The sequence below is a fragment of the Gavialis gangeticus genome, unplaced genomic scaffold (assembly GCF_001723915.1).
Source record: "Gavialis gangeticus isolate Ggan-Ray unplaced genomic scaffold, GavGan_comp1, whole genome shotgun sequence".
Lineage (NCBI taxonomy): Eukaryota > Metazoa > Chordata > Crocodylia > Gavialidae > Gavialis > Gavialis gangeticus.
Genome location: NW_017729006.1, coordinates 31,805,638 through 31,825,265, shown reverse-complemented (window position 1 = coordinate 31,825,265; position 19,628 = coordinate 31,805,638). Strand labels below are relative to the sequence as shown.

Genomic DNA, 19,628 nt, shown 5'->3' with positions numbered 1-19,628 from the left:
TTCTCCTAAGGGCATCCCCACAATTACGGCTGCTACCTGTCCCCTCTCTCTCCCCGCTTCCCTCTCTCTCTCTTCATCCTCCCCCCTTGCCTGTCTCACTCGCTCTTCCCCTCTCTCTCTCACCCCTTTCTTCTCTCAAAACTATGGCAAAAAAATTGGCAAAAAATTCCCCAGCAGTAATTTGGTACACCACGCTTTGCACAACACTGGGTTCATCCCTCCTAGCTTTGGCCATCACCTCTAGCCCAGGTACAAACTTGAGGACCCCTGGTGTAAAAGGTAGCAACCCTACCCACACTAGATTAGACATCGGTCATATCATGGCATTATATACGCAGCCCTTCTTCCAACATATGGCAGACATTACTCTGTAAATATAAAATCCCCTGGAAAATTGAGTGTTGGGGTACTTATTAAATTTTTCAGAAGTTAGGGGGTACTTGCTACTTAAAAGGTTGAGAAACACTGCTTTAGGATATCCATCTAACTTATTTAAGGACCCAACAGAAACTTTTCCACCTTTGTTGAAGGAATGCTGTGCCCTGTTAGTCCACATGGTACAGCCTTTTCTCTTGAAATATTCTGTAGCATTGTATTCAGCTTCTATTTATAGGGCTTTACTTAACAAGAGGTTTAACTTTCATGAAAGTCCTAAAGAAATGTTTGGTCAATACATGCCAACCAATGGGGGGGTTCATCCTTCCTCCTAGAGCTGTTTGCCATGAAAGGAATGGGCTGATAACAATGCTTTCATCAAAACTGAATAGAAAAAGGAAAACTTAAGATTTTAAGGAGAGATCTCATGAAGGTAAAGAAACTACTTTTTATATTCCAGAAGAAATTCTTAAAGAGGTGCATAAATGAGAATGGATGTACCATTGACTTCAGGAGAGCCAGGGTTTTACCTGACCATGACTATTTGACTCTAAGAACAGGTACTTCAGCTTTCTAGCTTATCTTCAATGTCAGGTCTGACTGTCTTTCCTTCTATGCTTACTACCACCTGATAAGAAAAAGTATCTGGCAAGAAACAAGGAAGTTCTGCAAATGCCCATTCATCCAAGTTTCTTTCTACTCACAGATAGGACAAGTAAAAGGTAGGTCTTTCCACAGGAGGGTATACATAATATTTCAGCCCCAACTGAACAGGTTGGGTATCCTCCACACCCTCCTGAGAGAAACCTGTGAGTAAATTAATGTAATGTGAGCAACTCCTGGAGAATGAGGTTTTTCAGTGCTCAAACGAAGAACATGGGAACTGTTTGGCCCCCATTGTACTTAAACTGTCTACACATGAGTAATATCTGGAATAGCACAAGCCTGATAAAACTTCTGCAAGACTAAGAGGGCCTTTCCTTCATTTCTGTAATCAAGAATGATTACATGACGCTTTGACTCTAAACAGGACTATTTCTCATCAAAAATGCCATCCCATAAGAAATTAAGCTTTTGTTAAAAGAGACCATTGCTAGTCAGAAAGAGAGGTGCCTTTTAAACAGAATTAATTTCTAGAACCATTAAAAAGAAATTTTTACCCAGATAAGAAAACTTATCAAATTGTCCTAGTTCTGTTCTTTGTTGATACTAGCTTAAAGTAGCAACAAGTGGGGGCATCTACATGTGCACTTTACTGCGGAGTTGACTAATTAGCTCCACATTAAAATGTCATAGTCTACACATGCAGCACTATTAGATGGGAGTAAGCTAATTAACTCCACCATAGGATAGTACTGCCTGACAAGTACTATCCCAAAGTGGAGTTATTTAGCATGCCGCAATGCACATGTAGACAGTGACTGGGGCTGGCTAAGAAATGAGAGAGCTACAGTGCAGGGCTCGCTGCCAGCTAGCCCCACACTGGAGCACCCTTGTGCCCAAGCTAGCCCTTCCTCAGCACGCTGAGTTGGGACACAGCAGCTCCAGGCTGGCAGGCTGACCCCCCAGATCCTCTGCCAGGTGGGGCTGCCCTACCCCAGCTCAACGTGTTGCAGTCCCAAACGCACACGTAAATGCTGTGCCCCGGAACAATAAATTCCAGCACAAACTGCACCGGAGTTCATTCAGCTGCGCTAACTGCACAGGTAGATGCACCCACTCTAAGTGGAAGTGATTCCAGAGGGACTCCCTTGAGGCACCGCAGGAAAAACAGCCGAGTTCCTTAGTGAACTAAGCATTGAAGTAAGTTTGACATTTTTCAATGGTTTAAGTTACTTTGGTTGTCCTGCACATAAAAAGGAAAGCCCTTCCGAATACAAAAATAGGTCTTAAGGTAAACAAAGTTCTGCAAAGAATAGGACTTACATTTAGACTTTGGAATAGAGCAACATATGGCCTCTAGCGAAAAATGTCCCTGATAAACCCAACAATGAAGTAATCACAAGAATAGTCATAATTCTCCTGTTTGTACAGAAAACAATAACCTTCTTCTTGAGATTCAGTTTACCCAAGGAATGGAGCATCTGGTTACCAGAGAGATGCTTTCCTCTGGAAATTATTAACTTAGTAGTGATTCATGGCAGGGTTCAAACCAGAAACTTTCCTGTTTCAAGTGGCAAAAGGCTCAGGACAGATAACCCAAGAAGCGTTCTATGCTTTAGACTCATTTTCCCCACTGGAATTTAAATTTTTGGCAGACTGGGAAGTCTACCTCTTTTAGTAGGCTCAATGGGCAGATGAATAAATAAAAGGTCTGATTCAAGACTGCTACTAGAATTAGCTGGTGGTTTTGTGATACTGTTGAAGAGTCAGAAGGCTCATAAAATTGCTTACAGTTTTATTTGTTATTATCTGTAATCATTTTTGTAACTACAAATAATGAAGGTTGTATATCAAGATGGTATGTTAAAATTAAATTGTAAGGAATATAAATATATATCTAATTTGCTAATATAATGTTAGAGCTTTACAGGGGAGCCCTTGGAGGGCTGCGTGCTGAAGAGAGCAAGCAAAGAGAACTGTGTTGGTCACCCTGAAAAAGGATAGAAGACCTGAGGCCCCTGGAAGACATTAATTTAATCACACAATAACTTCAGAGGAATCTTAACCTGGATACCCAAAATTACACTTCCTGACATGCCAGACATTCAATATTTGGCATGGTAGAATGCGAGATTGTTGGGATCTTGAATAAAACTCCTCAGGTTACATTGTGCATCTGCTAGGGCATGCAGAGGGCTGCAGTACATGCTGGGGTATGGGAGCAATGGATCACAGCATTCCCTGTTCCCAACAGCTCGTGCCATGGGCTTTCAACAGCACATGGCTGGGGACGGGGTTCCTCCGCGATTCCCACCTGTAGGGTTTTAATGACGTGTGGCTGGAGACTGAGGAAACTTGAGGCAATCTGCATTTGCACCCAAAATCTGCAATGTTATTTGTTATTTTATGCCTGTTCAAATTATGTAAGTAAAATCCCATCTAGATCAACCTTATCTGCTCAGAAAAAGTAACAAAGCTCTTGACCTCTAAATGATATCATCTTGCCTTTGGTTTTGTTATAGGCTCATTGGCTGGCATGGAACTGGGATTTCAAAAGTGCTACAGAGCACCCTGGACAACTTTTTCTTTTTTTTCTAAATAAAAAGGGCACCTAAAATAGTGGGATTTTTTGTTTTTTTAAGTTTTAGAAGGGAGAAAATTTGGGATGTTAGACATTTCTATCTGATCATTAATGCAAAATTAATGCAAAAAAACCACAGCTTCACACCACAAAAAATAATTTGTACAGTTTTAACAGTTTAAAAAAATATGGTAACCATTTTTAAGTTAATTTACTAATATTTTCTAATCCTACCAATGACATGACTGTCTTTTCCTTCACAAATTAAGCTTCGTTTTTTTTTCATGAAACGAAACCTGTGTTTTTGAAAGGCTCCAAACATGTAACAAAGCCAAATCGTGTTAAAACTGAACCCCTGGTTTGCAGCTGTGGATATAAATTTATGGTTTCATAAATCTCTAAATGTCCACATTATCTTGTCCTCATAGGGACCATTTTGGATTATAGACGACTGGATCATTTTTATCAACATTAAATCTCACTAGCTGAAGGGATGTATACAAATTAATGCCTGGAAATTTTACATATCACTGCCTTTCTTTTTCACCTCTATGCTCTACAACCCAGTTGAGACCCAGCAGATAATTCCCACACATACTACTCCTATGTCTGTAGCTGGAGATGATCCAAGGCACTGCAGCTGAAAGCAACCTCTGAGACAGCAGCCTCACTAGCATATTTTTGGATTTGGAAGTGCCTGGAAGTGAGAGTGGCCCAGCCTTACTCAGGAGCAGCCTTGCTAGGACAGGCTGCTACCATACTATAAACAAGCTCCAAGTAAATGTAGACAAAATCTAGAGCAGAGATGTGTTTGAGAATTGCAACAATGAACACCTATATTACAGTACAATAAGGTAAATCAATAAAAACTACTGAAGAATATATTTAAAGACTGCATTTGGTGGTCAAATTATGATGTAAATTACAATCATGTAGCCCAAGTGAACCCTGTGGAATTGCACAGGAGTATTCAGTACAAAAAGTGCCCCTACAAGACCACGGATAAAGACACGCCAGGCAAAATCATGACATTTCAGTATCGTATAATAAGAATTAAAACAGTACTTAATAAACACTGCTTAATGTATTCAACAAAGAAGTGCTGGAATATTTGGGCCTCGATTAGATACAAACATACTGACTAATTATGTGCACATTTAAAATGTTCTAATTAAATACGGCTTGCTTTGGACATTACACTGGTGTGACTGCGGTCAGAATTCTGTCACGCATAGAAATGCAGATGTTGTAAATTGTTTAGATGTTGGCATTTTAAAATCCTCAACATCTGTTAGAAGGCAATCTTTCAGTTACCTAATCTGCCATGATTAAACAACATTTTGACATTTTTAAGTACCAGAGCAAACTCGACATCACTTCCAACTTGTAATTTACTGCCTGTCTGAAAACTTACACGCCCCAATTTAAGAAGTCTACTGTCCTAACAAGGAAAAAATACCAATGCTTTGCTAAATGCATTTCTTTGGAGTTACAACCAAAACAAATTTTCTCAAAATAATTATTATTTGAACAAGTTATAATTTACTGGTTTATCTGAAAACATTAACACTTCAGATTCTGTATATTATTCCAGGAAGTAAAGGGTCCTGTATCTAGAAGTTTGGTTGGGAGACCAGTCACAATTCCAGGATTCTGTTCTAAGCAACACTACTAATGACCTACAGAATTTTGGACAAGTCACTTTACCTCCCTGTTTCTTGGGTTAGCCTCCTATAAAAAGGATGGAGTAATATTTACGTACCTTGCAGTAACACTGAGAAAAACGATTAATTAACCTATCAAAGGATCTTTGTAACTGTTGGACAAAAGGTGCCACAAAAGTAAAAAGAAAGCTTTAAAAAGCAAATGCTCTCATGGTTGCAGAGTTGTTCACTAATAGGATATTAGTAGACAATTTCTGAAGGCACTGAAAAACCATAAACACCCCCAACACATATAACTAGCTCAAAAATATGGATTAAGATAGCTTATATACAAAAATCAGATATTACAAAAGTCAGATTAAAAAAACTACTGGCATTCCTTATACTTGGGATGTAATCCATGAAGTATGAATATGACATTACTGTTTTTCTTTTTCAATACTTCAACTGGGTTTTGGTTGTGCAAAAGAAGAGCACAACCAGTGAAAATAGATCTACGTTCTACTTTATCTTAAGTAACCAAGGTCACTACAAAAAAGACAAAATGTCTTGACTTGTCAGGTTTGGCTCTGTTTTTAGTTTATGTAAACCAGAGTTCAGAAGGGGCTGTGTCAAAGTTTAAAGCTTTGGCCTATTTTTATAGAAATGCAGCACCTCTTACTAATTCTGTTCTGATATATTAATAAGTTGTTCACTTCAAACATGCAACATTTCTGTTTTAAAATTTTCCGTTTCCCATGGACAAATGTGGGATAAATCTCACAATTCAAGTTCACAAAGTGCACACATACAGTTTACTGCATCTACAGTCATATCCAAAAATCTCACTAATCTTGTTCTTTGGGCTGAGACAGCACTGCAGGATTTTAGCTGAACCATCTATCTGCATGATGACATGAAAGTTTCAGCAAAATTTCTATATCCCACATTGCTGCCAGCAACAGCTTCAGAAGTCAGCTACTCATTTAGACTAGGGACAGAAGTTCCACATAAACCAGTTTAAGTGATCCAAAACTGGTTTAAATCTGTAACAGAAAGAAGTTCAGTGCACATAAACCAGTTTCAAAATGGCCAAAACTGGTTTAAAGATAAACCTGGTTGAATGTAGTATCAGATTTAACATAACTTCAGCTGCAATGCCTTGGATCATTTGTGTCAAAGTGGTTTATGCAACTTCTGTCCAAGATCCTTTCCTGATTTAAACTTAAACCAGAGTCCCTCAGCATCCCAGCATGCTTTTCAGCCCTGGGTTGGGCTGGGCTGTTCTGCCTGCTCCAGACAACAGAGCTGGCCTCGCCCCTTTGCTCACCAGCTGGAGCAGGGGCTGGGCATGACCAGATGGCATGGCAACCCTGAGGCGAAGGCAGCAGGGAGGAAATTTATTCCCCCCTCCCCACCCACTCCCACAAGGGGACCACAGTCAGGGCCTGCTTTGCCAGGGTATAGCAGCCCCTGTCAGGCCCACCCCCTCCACAGCCTGAAGCAAATGGGGAGAAAGAAGGGGAATTCATCTCCTACTCTGTCCCCTGTCCCACTGGCAGCAGGGGTCCACCAGCCAGGGTGGAGCAGCAAAGCAGCCCATCAGCCATTCACCCACTCCAGTGGCACTGGAGGGAGTGTGGCCCTGCCATCCACCTGCCTCGCCACTGGCTGGGGCTGGGGCTGTGGGATGGGGCTGGGGCTTCCTAGCCAGTATCTTGTTGGTTTTCTGTTAATACCAAACTTTGATGAAATGGGCATATTCTTTTCATTAAGTTTAGGTACAAGTTAGTATCACCATAAGAAAAATATATTTTTTTAAATTGTTAGCAAAGGGCAAAACAGAATTGCACTTAGGTACCTACATCCACTTACATGCCTAATATGTGAAAGATAATATAGTACTTAATGTTGGGCTGTGCTCTTTATCATATGGACATACCCTCTTTGTTAACTGGCAAAGGTTCTCACATAGGCCAGCCATAAGACGACATTCTTAGAAGAGCAGAATTCTCTTGCATGCTCATTTATGTGAATAAAATGATACTATTCTAGGGAACTTTCAGGCCTTTATAAAACACCAGCAAATTCTGAATTCCTAAAAGAAAAATGCCACACTTGTAGCACTGCTTCTCCTTTTTGCCCCACATTAACCCCTTACTCCACAGGATACAAGCAATTCCCAAACATCAACAGGGTGCCTAGACCTCCCTAACCCTCCCTATCATTCCCTACAAAGACATAAGGTAAAGCTATTGGAATTCAGCAGAAAGAGAGTTCAGTTCATAGCAAACAAAACACAAATAGTCTCTTTTAAAATTGCTGTAGTCAGTCCTTCTCTCAGGTGAAAAACAATCAAGCCATCATGCTAGCTTTACAGTCATTCAACTCCAGTGAATGCCTTTGATCTATTCCAGTGTTCTGTTACTAATCTACAGCTGATGAAGAAATATGCAAAATGCATAATCTACAGTGAACAACAGAACCTTGTTCTAGCCAGACACAGATGTGTTACAGAATACTGTAGGTCACAGGAAGAGTAAATCATTTCCCAAACCCGTATTATACAAAACCACAGATTACCAAAGCAAAATACACCTTTTGTTATCTTCTTACCTGGTAAGGAACAATACTGCCATGAGCAGTGCCCCAGCGTTTGGCTTCCATTTTGCAATTAAGGTAATTAGCTGCTATATGGGTAAGACATGCAACCTGAAAGAGGATGAAAAGACAGTTGTTGATATAGGACCCTCTGATATATGTTCTATTTCTTTGATTTTATATTTTTATCCATTATATGCATTTCTGTTGGGCAGTTATGATTCATTTTTATTTTAAGTCAAATTTAATACAGAATCGATATATTCAGTAACACCACTTGCAGAAATAATGTAACAAAACAACATGTCCTTTAATACTAGAAAATGACAGTTGGCATTTCTGTAGCAGAGGGGTTCCCAAACTATGGTATGCGTGCCCCTGTGGGGTACACAAGACAGCTCTGGGAGGTACACGAGAAATTGTGAAATGGGGGATTTAATTTTCATTATAATAATAATTGGTATTTAAGGGGTTAAAATTTAAACCATATGTTGGTAGAGGTACACGGGCAGCTGGTAAATCTGGAAGGGGGTATGCAATAAGAAAAAGTTTGGCAACCTCTGCCACAGCACATAGCATGCAATATAATGTAAAATCATGGACATGAAGATGAAACACCCTGTCTTTTGACTGTGTTAAATATTTTACAGAATGGTCAGCTATGGCAATGAAATGCTCCACAACTTGCCAAAGTCAGAAAGGAAGCATGCAATAGAGCTGTGAAAAGTACCTACAATTCCTGACTCTTGATCCTGTGCTTAAATCTTTCCTCAGTCACTAGCAGATTATCTTTCTTCTTCCTTTCTCCTTCTTGTTTTATTTATACAAGCTAAGTTTTGGAAAATATTTCAGGATTCTCCAGCTCCATACATGATCTGCAATATTAATTAAGCAGCAGTCCTCAGTAAGTCATTTGCCATTAGAAGACAGGGACAGTGAAAAGGTTAATTCTGTGAAAATATGGACTGCTATATTTAGTAACCACAATCTGAGGGGGTAAATCTGAAAGTAATTTGGACTTTATAACAGCAAGGATATATCTTAGGGGGGGAAAAACCTAACATCTAAAATGCGGTCATGGCTGAAAAATCAGAGGTTCTCTTTCAATTAATGGCAGATTTTCAGCTAATTGGAAAACTGCAGGATGTGACTATGTCTCCAATCCAAATAATGTATTAGATCATTATTTGCATCACAAAAATCCAAAAGTCTAATCTGTCAGCCATTATTTTTACACTAATTTGATTAAAAATATATCTTAAGTTGCTAGTAATGAGTTATGTTAACAACAAAAGTTATCTTTAAACAATAATTATATATTTTTTTCAGAGCAACATCGTATTTTCCTAAGATTTCTCCCACAATTTGGTGCAAATTCATGCTGTTTACAAGTGCTTAGTGATATTTTAGTAGTTGTATTTTGATGACTGCATAAAACCTTATGCAAATAGCTAGCCAGACTACCTCTGTCAGAAGCAAAGAAGAAGGTGCACAAAGGGGTTGCAAGTGACTCTGGGTTATATGTACTAACAGCCCATACCCCCAAGTAACTAACTCAGATCTGAACCACTTAAAAGCCATGTGCCAGGAATTTTAGAGCATCTAGAAACAAGATGCTACATCTCTCTCTCAGCTCTCTTTTCTAGGTACCTCTTTTCCCATATGCCCTGAAAAGACAGCTAGAATTTGCCCCTCTAAATTTAAGCAAAGAACCAAGAGAATTGTCAATGTATAACCAAGGCCTCTATAATTAAGGGTACAACCAAGCTTTAATTTACAGATAGATATTTAACTTTCTCACAGGAATAACATTCCCAGCTGAAAACAATCTTGCTTAATTCTGTGGAAGACCTGTGGGTAGAATCTTGGCCCCAGTAAATGGGAGTTTTGCCATTGACTTCACTGGAGCCAGAATATCACTTTCTATTTGGCTCTCGTTTCAGCTACACAGAACAAATAATTTCCTAGTTATAGGATGTTACAAATGGCTTCTTTGGGGAAAAAAAAAAAGAACTTTTCAGTGATGTCTTGGAGTTCACTTCAGATGAATTTCACTGTTTTAAGCTGCCACCAAATTGACCTGTGTGCATGTCTGTAAAGCACTAGAACAGGGTACAATAAAGAGATTGGAAACACAAAAGGTTACTGATAACCTCCCTGCTGACTGGATCTTCACCAGGACAGCTGCTGTACAAAGACTTTTGTGTCAGCAGCAACAGGCCACAAATCCAAGGGGAGTCAGAAATCCTATGCAGCTTAGTAAACTCTAAATGCACTTGGAGATACTAGTTACCCTCCTGAGGCCTCAACTAAGCAAGGCACTTAGGCATATAAATAGTCCCATTAAACTCAATGGACAGCTCACTTATTTAAAGTTGGATATATGCCCAAGTACATTGCTGAATCAGGGCCTGAATTACTTGAGCCTGATAATTTCAAAGGAATCTGAGGGAACTGGGCTCTCAACTCCCATGGTCTTACAGTACAAGATTTGCACCCTAACGCCTTTGAAATCTAAAGCCAAAACCTTTAAGGAATATACAAATTAACTGGCTTAGAGTATAATTTAGTACTTTGATGCTACATATTTTATACATTAAGATGAAGTGTTTATCTGGATGAGCTCTCTTGTCACTTCTGCTTCTTCAGCCATAAGATTTCAGTAGGCTTAAAAGCTATTCCCACCTTCTACCATGCTGTTTTACTACTACATCTGTGTGATCTTTGGACTGCCTCACTTCTCCACATCTCTTTCTTCCTCTTACAAAAGTCAACCCTGACCAAAAAGAAATATTTAGTAAATCTTTCAGCATATACATTCCTTTCATATGTCTAACTATGTAAAGAATGTGATTAAGTTGGAAGAGTGTGCTTCTTTATCTCATAGATCAAAGATAAGGCTGCTAGGAGAGCATGTGAAGTGGATTTTATCCTCTGCATTGCTGCTACCCAAATGTATCAACTGAAAGCAGGACAGCATATTTATATAGAAATAATCCTAATTAAAGTTTTCCGTATATTTTCATTCCCATTGCCTCGGCATGTGTTTTGTATCAATGTTAACTTCTGTAGGAACCTTTACTGAATGTTAAAGCTTTTTTGTAGAGCTCTGCTAAAGACGCACTGTTCTTGATGCTTCATGCACTAAGGCTAAGTACAAACAGCGAAAAATCCCAAGGCAGAATTGATCCAATCTATGCAGGTTTCTCTAAGCTGGGTAGACTGGATGGGGAGCAAATGGAGGGCACATTCACCCTTCAGTGGAACGGGGCACACAAATGCTTGCACTGGCCAAGGCCAGAAGCCAGGGGGCACTCCCACATGCCTCCCAGTGTACCGAAGACTACAGAAAGCAACCATGCATGGGCCATCCCTGAGCGGCTGCCAGGCACATGCCCCCAACCTCCCCACTGCCATGCTAGACCCCCGCACCCAGGCGCAGGGTCCCAGGAGAGCCCCAGAAGGCATGCTCCTCCCTGCTGCCACTAGCCAGGTTGCCGGGTATGCAACAGTGATCCCCTTGGGGCCCTCCACTGAAGCCCAGGGCTGGGCACAGGAGAGGAGCAATGGCAACAGCAGGGGCCCAGGGGTGTGAACCGGACAGCCCATCAGGGGTGGCCCAGCTCCACAGAATGAAGGACTTGGCTCCAAGGAGCCCAATTCTGCCCCCTATGGAGCAATCTTGTCCCTGCCACCCAGTACAAGTTCCCTGGGCTGCCCAGTGCCTCTTACTAGCTAATTCTGATACCAGGTTCCAGTGGGATACTCTGGGCAACCAGCACTGGGTAGCAGGGCCTATCCTTCCCTCCATGTAGCACTCCCATCTCCACCGCCTGTCACAGGCCTCCCAGGCTGCCTAGTACAGTCTAGTACCAGCAGCAGCTGGCAAGATGTGCCAAGCAGCTTGTGAGGCTTGCACTAGTTGGCAGGGATAGGAGTGCTCCACAGAAGGAAAGATGCCCAGCGTGCTGGAGGACAAGCCCCCCCCCAGGCCAACCAGCGCATCCTACTGGGTTCTGGAAAGATGTGCTGGGCAGCCTGGGAGGCCCACGCCAGGTAGCAGGGCCTGAACTTTCTCTCTATGGAGTGTTCTCATCCCCACTGCCTGGTGCAAGCCCCCCAGGCCAGCTAGCATGTCCCACCGGAGCCTGGCACCAACAGCAGCTGACAAAACAGCAACTGGTAGGTTTGTTCCAGGTGGCAGGCATGGGAACACTCCTTAGAAGAGGAAGGGAAGTCCCCTGCCACACATCCCTCCCCCCATGCTGGCTCAGAGCTGAGGCCAGTGGCAGAGGGCTCCATTCCCCACCACTGCCCCCTGCCCCCACCTCCAGTCCAGCCGTGCAGGTAGGAAGCAGAGGTTTTCCAGCTCCAGTCTGTGACAGCTCAGAGGCAGTGCCGGCCCAACAGATGAGCACCTGCTGCCCTGCAAGGGGAGCTGGGAAGCCAGAGGACAGAGAAATAAGTCGATTTGCTATGGGATCTGGAGCAGAAGTTTGATAGACTAGTCTAAACTAAACTGATTAAATCAGATATTACATCCATCCAGATGTATTTCAAGTTCTATCCATCTCAGGTTCTGCCATTTTGAAACTGGTCTATGTGCACTGAACTTCTGTTGTGTTATAGGTTTAGACTGGTTTCCGTGTGGTTTGTGTGTAATTTCTGTCTCTAGCCATCAAGTAGCTGCAATAAAGCACTAGTTTTGTGAAAATATTACACAACCTTTAGATATAGACCCTGCTAGGTAGGCATTACTAAGTCTAAAGTTGTTTTCCTGAAACCTGTGGGTTTGTTTCCTTTCTATTTTAATTAAAACCAAACCCACAACTGTAACCTTTATACCAGTAAACATTAAAGCAAATGTAACACAATGCTAGAGAGAGCTCTGTATTCATTTGCTTGCACAGACAAATCTACCTACAGTAAATGTATATTATCAAGTGTCTATACAAAAACTATTCTTTATTTCAATTCAGTAAAGGGAACAGACACACATTTACATTCCTTTGTGATATTACTATGGATGGTTAAATCACATGTTTACTTTACTTCACTTTACACACCTACCTAAGCCAGAACAAAAAGAGAGCTACATTAAGCTCTGAAAAATTATGCTTAACAAAGACAGAATCAGACAGATGAGGAAACTGGATATTAAATGCCAGAAGGTAAGAGCAGACAGCAAAGAGAGACAGAGTTTCAAAGATTTTTTTTTAAGATAGCACATCAAACAATTTATTATACTTAGCTCACTGACTCCATCAATCATGTAGGGGTAAGCTCAGTAAATACCCACAAATAACAAAAAAAAAAGTAGTAAGTGAAAATATGAAAAAACAACAGGGACCTTTTCCTTTCTTGCCACTCCAATACAGTGTATATTTTATTTTCATTCATCTTTATCAGATTTTGATTCATATTCAAGTTCATTTGCTGTCTCTCAGCTTTTGAATTTGTAATATGTATGCATTGTGTGCATTGGCTACTTGATTTAAAGCACTGATAAAAGGTACATAATTCTTGTATGCCTTAAGTTTTATAACATCACCTGTACAAGTGCAGCACAGACAACTTTTACAATATGCTGTGGAACCTGTTTGTTGTAAATGTGAATTTTAATTTATAGTACTGTAGAACAAAACGCCATAAATAATTCCAATGTACTGCAATGTGTAAATACTAGTAACCCTCTACTTAATATTCATTCTATGCTGAACATGTATTATTATTAACAGCAAAACCTAAAAATGGTTACAGAGGCAGATCCTTCCTCCATAACTACACTGGAATCCAGTTACTATTGTACAACCCTGATTGTTCTGTGATTTTCCTCTCCCTCTCGAAACAAGCATCAAGCGAAACCACAAGTATCTGAAGACCCAAGATGGTGACTGCAATTGTTTTTAATGACCCATGATGGTGACTGCGAGCGTTATAATGAAACTCATTGAGCGCTGAGTGAAATCAGGCATCAATTTCAAATGATAGCGCTAAGTGAAACAGCATTTAGCAGGGGTTGCCTATATTTGTGTAAAACACTCCTCTGGTTGGATGTAAAAATTGCTTCAGTTAGAAGAGTTTTCTCGAACATTTCAGCCACAGAATTCACAGTGGGTGCATCTACACATGATGCTACATTGCTGTAGCAATGCACTATAGCAGAGTAGTGTCCATGGGCAAAAACTGTGATGCCACAGCTATGTCTCCATAGAGATGCGCTCCCTCATTATAGTACACTGCTATTGTGATGTACTGCCTAAAAATAACTGTGTACAGCATCCATGGCGCAATACGGGCTGTTACTGCGCTGTGTTTTAGTACTTCCAAAAGGAAGTACAAAATGATGGCACAGTAACAATGGTGCCATAGCAGCACATAGAGATGTGCCCAGAGAATAGGAGCAAGACTTTAAAATAATTACTACCATTTGACTGCTTCCACATATAATGCTCAATATTGTTACATGTCTAAGAGAAATGTACTCTGGCCCACAACGCTCATTTCTCATGAAAAGGATGCTCAGCTAGTGTTGTACCGTGGCTCTAATGAATCCTGGCACTAAGGTACCTGTTTTACGCAGGAAGTACTACAGTTCATGATGAATAACAATGTCTCTGATGGGAAAGGTTGCAGGTTTCACTATTAGGTCCACTTTTATTGTAAGAACTACATAACAATAGGCCCAACTAAGTGTGGAAATAATCCTAACAAGGCCAACAGAGACCTGCATACTAAAAGTTATCCACATTACATACCTTACTGAATCAGGCCTTATTTAAAATAGTCATTCATGATCTACAGCTGAGAGTAAACAACTGACTGGCATGGTGGTGCTCAGCCTCTGGCCTTGGGGTTGAATCTGGCCCATGAAGCTTCCTATATGTCTGGAAGTTTGGCAGCAGGAAAGTGGTAGTTGCTTTCCTTGGTCTTAGAGCAGCAGCAATTAATGCTAGCACTGATCCTTTGCTGCTACATTTCCACATCCATAGGGAAACCAGTGTTTTAGACCAGAAAGGCTTGCCCCCTGGAGCTGTGTAATCCATCCTATGGGGCTTCCCATAGGACCTATGGGGAGCCCTGTGGACCATGGCTCCACAAGCCAAATTGGGTGGCAAAGCTCAATCCCGAGGTGCAGGGGCCAGGCAGGGGCAGGAGCAGTGCAGAGCCCCCAGAACTAGATCTAGTTCCAGAGGGCAGAGGTGGCACAGAGCCCTGGAGCCCAGTCCCAACAAGGTGGAAATGACAGAGGCCCATGCCACCTCCTCCTGGCTGGGATTGGACCCACAATGCCCCCAGCTGGCTCCCATGTGCTGGGATTGGGCCCTAGGGCTCCACACTGTCTAGTGATCAGGCTCCAGCTGATCCTGGAAGCAGCATGGGACCCCCCAGGGCCTGATTCTGGAAACCAAGGTCAGCATGGGGCCCAATCCAGCCCACAGATCAGCCACACCCCATTCATCTGGCCCACAGGGCCAAAAATGTGAGCAACCACTGGTCTAGATAACATACCCTTGCACTACAATAAATAAAATATAAAGAGGGGGGGAAAAAAAACCCAAATGTGATTCATCATAGTAAAACACAGACTAATACACCTGAGGAAAAACAATCTCAAACAGACATTCAGAGAAGAAAAAACCTTAAAAGAAATAACACTGACATACAGCATAGGTTATAGAAGACAACAAATCAGATATATTGTTTACAGAGTGATGACAAAGACCAAAAAAGGCAAATGCAATTTTGGGCTTTATGAGCAAAGGCATTAAGGCACAGCGAGAATTCTCTAGAATTCACATGGAATACTGTGTTTATTTCTGGATATCTCAGCACAGAAGAGTAATAAATTACAGAAAAATCAGTGGAAAAGCAATAAAAAAAAAGTTCTGGAAGGACTGATTTATGAATGAAGATTTAGATACTCAGAGCTTGTGTAAGTGATTGCTCATCAGAGACATGGCAACTGCTTACAAGTGCATGAGACTCAGAAGCACCAAGGATGGAGGTCACCTCCTTAAGATAGTACAAAAGGATTAACAACCACAGAGATTAGTTGGATTTATGGGAGCAACAGCATTAAAACTGGGATTTTACAAGGAGGCTAAGTGAGTTTGGCACTCAACTCCCATTGAGAGTCATGAGTATTTAGATTTGTTATCTCCCTTAGTCACCCTTGAAATCCCAGCATAAAATTTAAAAGGTCAAATTTCAGGTAAAAAAGAATTAGGAAAAACACTCCTGATCACACAACCTTAGTGGAGTGGTTTTCTAATGGATTTGAGGGAAATTCAAATCTTTAGCACGCACAAAACTAGACTGGACAAAAAACTAGAAATTCTAAATAGCACAAAGGTCACCTTTTTCTATTATATTTCCTATGAAACTACACTTAAATTTGTTACCAAAAAAATCAAGTGAAAAAGAAACTGGTGAATAAAATGTACAGCAAAAACACATTTAAAATGTGTTACCATTGAAAAAAAGCACAGCAAAAAACATAAATGTATAACAGTCTGTAAAAATGTTATATATACGGTTGTAACATCAGAATGGAGATGCCTATTCTTCACAGGGTCTTATCTATCTAATGCACTGTCATTTAAGCATAACACAGAAAGTCAAACTTGGTAAGCAGTCTTCACTTCAAAATCTGCAGCTTTTAAATCTTTCAAGTTACCTAACCAACGCTTCTTATTACTTAATTTCTTTATTGCAATGGTTTCTGATTGCTGGTTTGACATGACTACTGAGTTTCATTAAATGAAACTAAACTAATTAATTTCAAATGAGCTTTGCCCAACACAAGGATATGCAACATCTTTATTTATTTTAGCAAATAAATTCTCCATTCAAAATCTTGATAGGTATGAAGCAGTAATAGAGTTGTTTTCAGAAGATTTAGGCAAATGTATTACTGGAACCACAAAATAATTCATGTTTCAGCTGAATTTTAGAGTTAACAGTCATACAGGGATGGCATAAGTGAATCAGTAGAGTATATACGCTTTATCCTAAATGACATCCAATAAACTACGTGGAGGTTGCACAAGCACCCAAAACATTAGGAAATGCTTTCCTGTGAATTACTGCACAGCCTCACTCCAACAATAACATCATTGTCCATGGGATACCAGTCACATTCAGTGAATATTTCTTGTGTGGCCCCAAGCACCACTCTTCCTGCGTACCTATGTATCTTTTCTGCACCTGTCCACCAAAACCTCCAGTACCAGCTCCTGTCTCATCCCAACTGGTTTCTGTACCATGTGCTCTTTCTAAAAGGCACATCCCTTAAAACAGGGTGACTCATCTGCCAAATTTCAAGTCCCTGATCCAAAGCATGAAGACACTAGTGTTTCTCAACAAAACACTTCTTAAAAAAACTATCATATTTTCCCCTAACTGTATTCCTGGAAACAGCTGAAACTGTCAAAACAAATCAGCTTTCAGCAGTTCCCCAACATGGAAAATTTCAGTTAAAATGGTTAAAGTTTGGCAAAGTTATAAACAACTGAAAACAGGACCTCATAATGAGAAGTGTCGGGCAACTCCACTCCATAGTTTCATTTCAGCAAATACAAATCAAGTGCTTCTCTCAATATAACATTTTTCTTGTTAATTTTATATTCAAATAGCCAGTATATTGTCTTATTAAAACTTATTTTCTCATCTTATTTTCAAACAATAAAAACTGAAAACTTGTGTTTTCCAACAAAATGCCATATTTTTCACATATAACCCATACTTTTCCCCCCAAAACCATCTGGGGAAAACTGGAATGTGCATTATATGTGATGAAAAAAGTCCCCACAGTTCCAGAAATTTGGCTGGTAGTAGGGAGCCAGGGGGACATTGAGTGGTGGCAATGTTAATACTGCCACTGCTCCCTACCCCTGCAACCTAATTTCTTGACCTGTAGGGAGACCCTGCTCCCCCTCCCCAACCACTACCATATTTACTCAAATATAAGACTACCTCAGATATAAGAGAACACCCCAATAATTAAATTCTCTATATAGAAAATGTATAAATTTGTTATAATTTTCCAAGCATAGAATCTAATTACTGGATGCTTGCCTTTAATTTGTTCCCTTCCCACTGCTATAGCAGAGAAAATAAACAGGAGGGGGGGGCCTTTTGCCCTCTTCCCCTCCAGTTTCTTCCCCCTGCAGCCCCTTCTGCCCATCCTTACTGACCTTCAAATAAACATAACTGTAGGAATCTGAATATTGTATGTAAAGACTTTGTTCATCCAGAATTGATGCAGTTCACCTTTTCTTGAAACTGATACAAGTTTTAGCACAGGTACTGCATAAACACACTTTTAAACAGTACTTTTGTACCTACTTATATATAGTACAAACTATGCATGATATAAGTCCAAAGCCAAGAAGGTCATGATTCATATAGTTCATTGGACTAGGCCCCAGAAGAGTCAACAGCATTTCAAGCTATGGCAACCCCATAGCTCAGCACTGGTCACCATGTATGTGTACTCCAGGTACCCTCCACAAAGGATCTATGTGCTAATTAGCCCCCACTGATGACTAGAACTGGATGTTCTTGTCATGAGTCCTGGGATCCTATAAACATTTACACAAACATGAATGAGGTGCAGGGCAACTTGGTCCAGCTCCACCTCATGGAGGTCGGGGCCACACTAACCATATGCAACAGGCTGAGAGAAGGGGTGACAGGAGGATTCTGGATGAACTGCTAGAGCACTGTTTGGTGGTGTTTTCCAAACATTTAAGGCTAGTCAAGAAAAAGATGGATAGAAATGGGAAAGGAAGGCACAGCTTAGCTGTGGGAGTGACAACAAAGTGAAGATGCATGCAAAAGAAAAGTCAGTGCTTAGAAGGACTGACTGCAATGGGCACTACCATATATCTTAGTCAGACGCGCTGCACTAACCTGTCCTTGTGGTAGGTTCCCATTAGTATATTTGCCCAATATGGGCCATGTATTTTATAGTCATTTTCACTGTTGGCTGCATTTAATCAGCTTCATAGTTGGTTTCCATTACTGAGCACATGCTGCTTTTGGCAGCAGTTTATTGATAGACATTGTATTTCATGAGGTTTCCTTGTATGCCAATGTAAGACAAGGAGCTTTTCCCTCCCATGCTGACTGGGGAAAAATACCTCATCTTATATTCAAGTAAATATGGTATGTTTAATAACAGACTGTGGGCATAACATCGCAAGCAAAAAGTAGCACACAGAGTTGCATATACTAAGTTGCAAACACTTGGCTGCCAGGGATGGTTAAGTTTAAGTGGTTAAGTTAAATTTAAGCATGTGGTTAATAGAATTTGTATATGGTAAAGAGCAGACAAACAGAATTTACGTGAGCAAAAACTATCACCTGCAGGCACATGCATTAAAATTTCTTTAATTACTCATCTTACTATTATTCGTCTTAGAGAAGTACCTGAAGGCCCTGATAAGGGTCCCACTTTGTTCCTGCTGTAGACCCACATTAAGACTACACCAGACAATGAGCCAAAGAAGTTATAAGCCTGTTTTTTTTACATATAAAAATGGCCTCCACTGAGACCCTTTCACATTTGGCCCTGGTTTTAGAAACCATACCATTTACATTATGTAATATATACACTGAGACATATTCTTTGGCACCCAAGTCACTTCTTAAAACTAGGACATGGATGCCCAAGTCACCTAAGTGTTCTTGAAAATTTTAAACTTTGTTTCATTTTTTCCCTCCTTCCTGTGTCTTTTCTCATCATTGATGTTTGCATGAAAACAGACTCTTTCTTAAGAGCTTGTCTGTTCCCATCAGTTATTCTTAAAATGAAATTA

General features: G+C 40.5%; 1 protein-coding gene across 1 annotated transcript in view; it reads right to left on the bottom strand.

Moving 5' to 3' along the window:
* The window catches only part of SUGCT (succinyl-CoA:glutarate-CoA transferase), a 678,860-nt gene that overhangs the window by 518,825 nt on the left and 140,407 nt on the right, over window positions 1-19,628 (bottom strand). Inside the window, exon 9 of the mRNA XM_019508722.1 lies at window positions 7,819-7,914. Within this exon, the coding sequence (XP_019364267.1) occupies window positions 7,819-7,914 (96 nt within the window). The remainder of the gene's footprint in view (window positions 1-7,818; window positions 7,915-19,628) is intronic.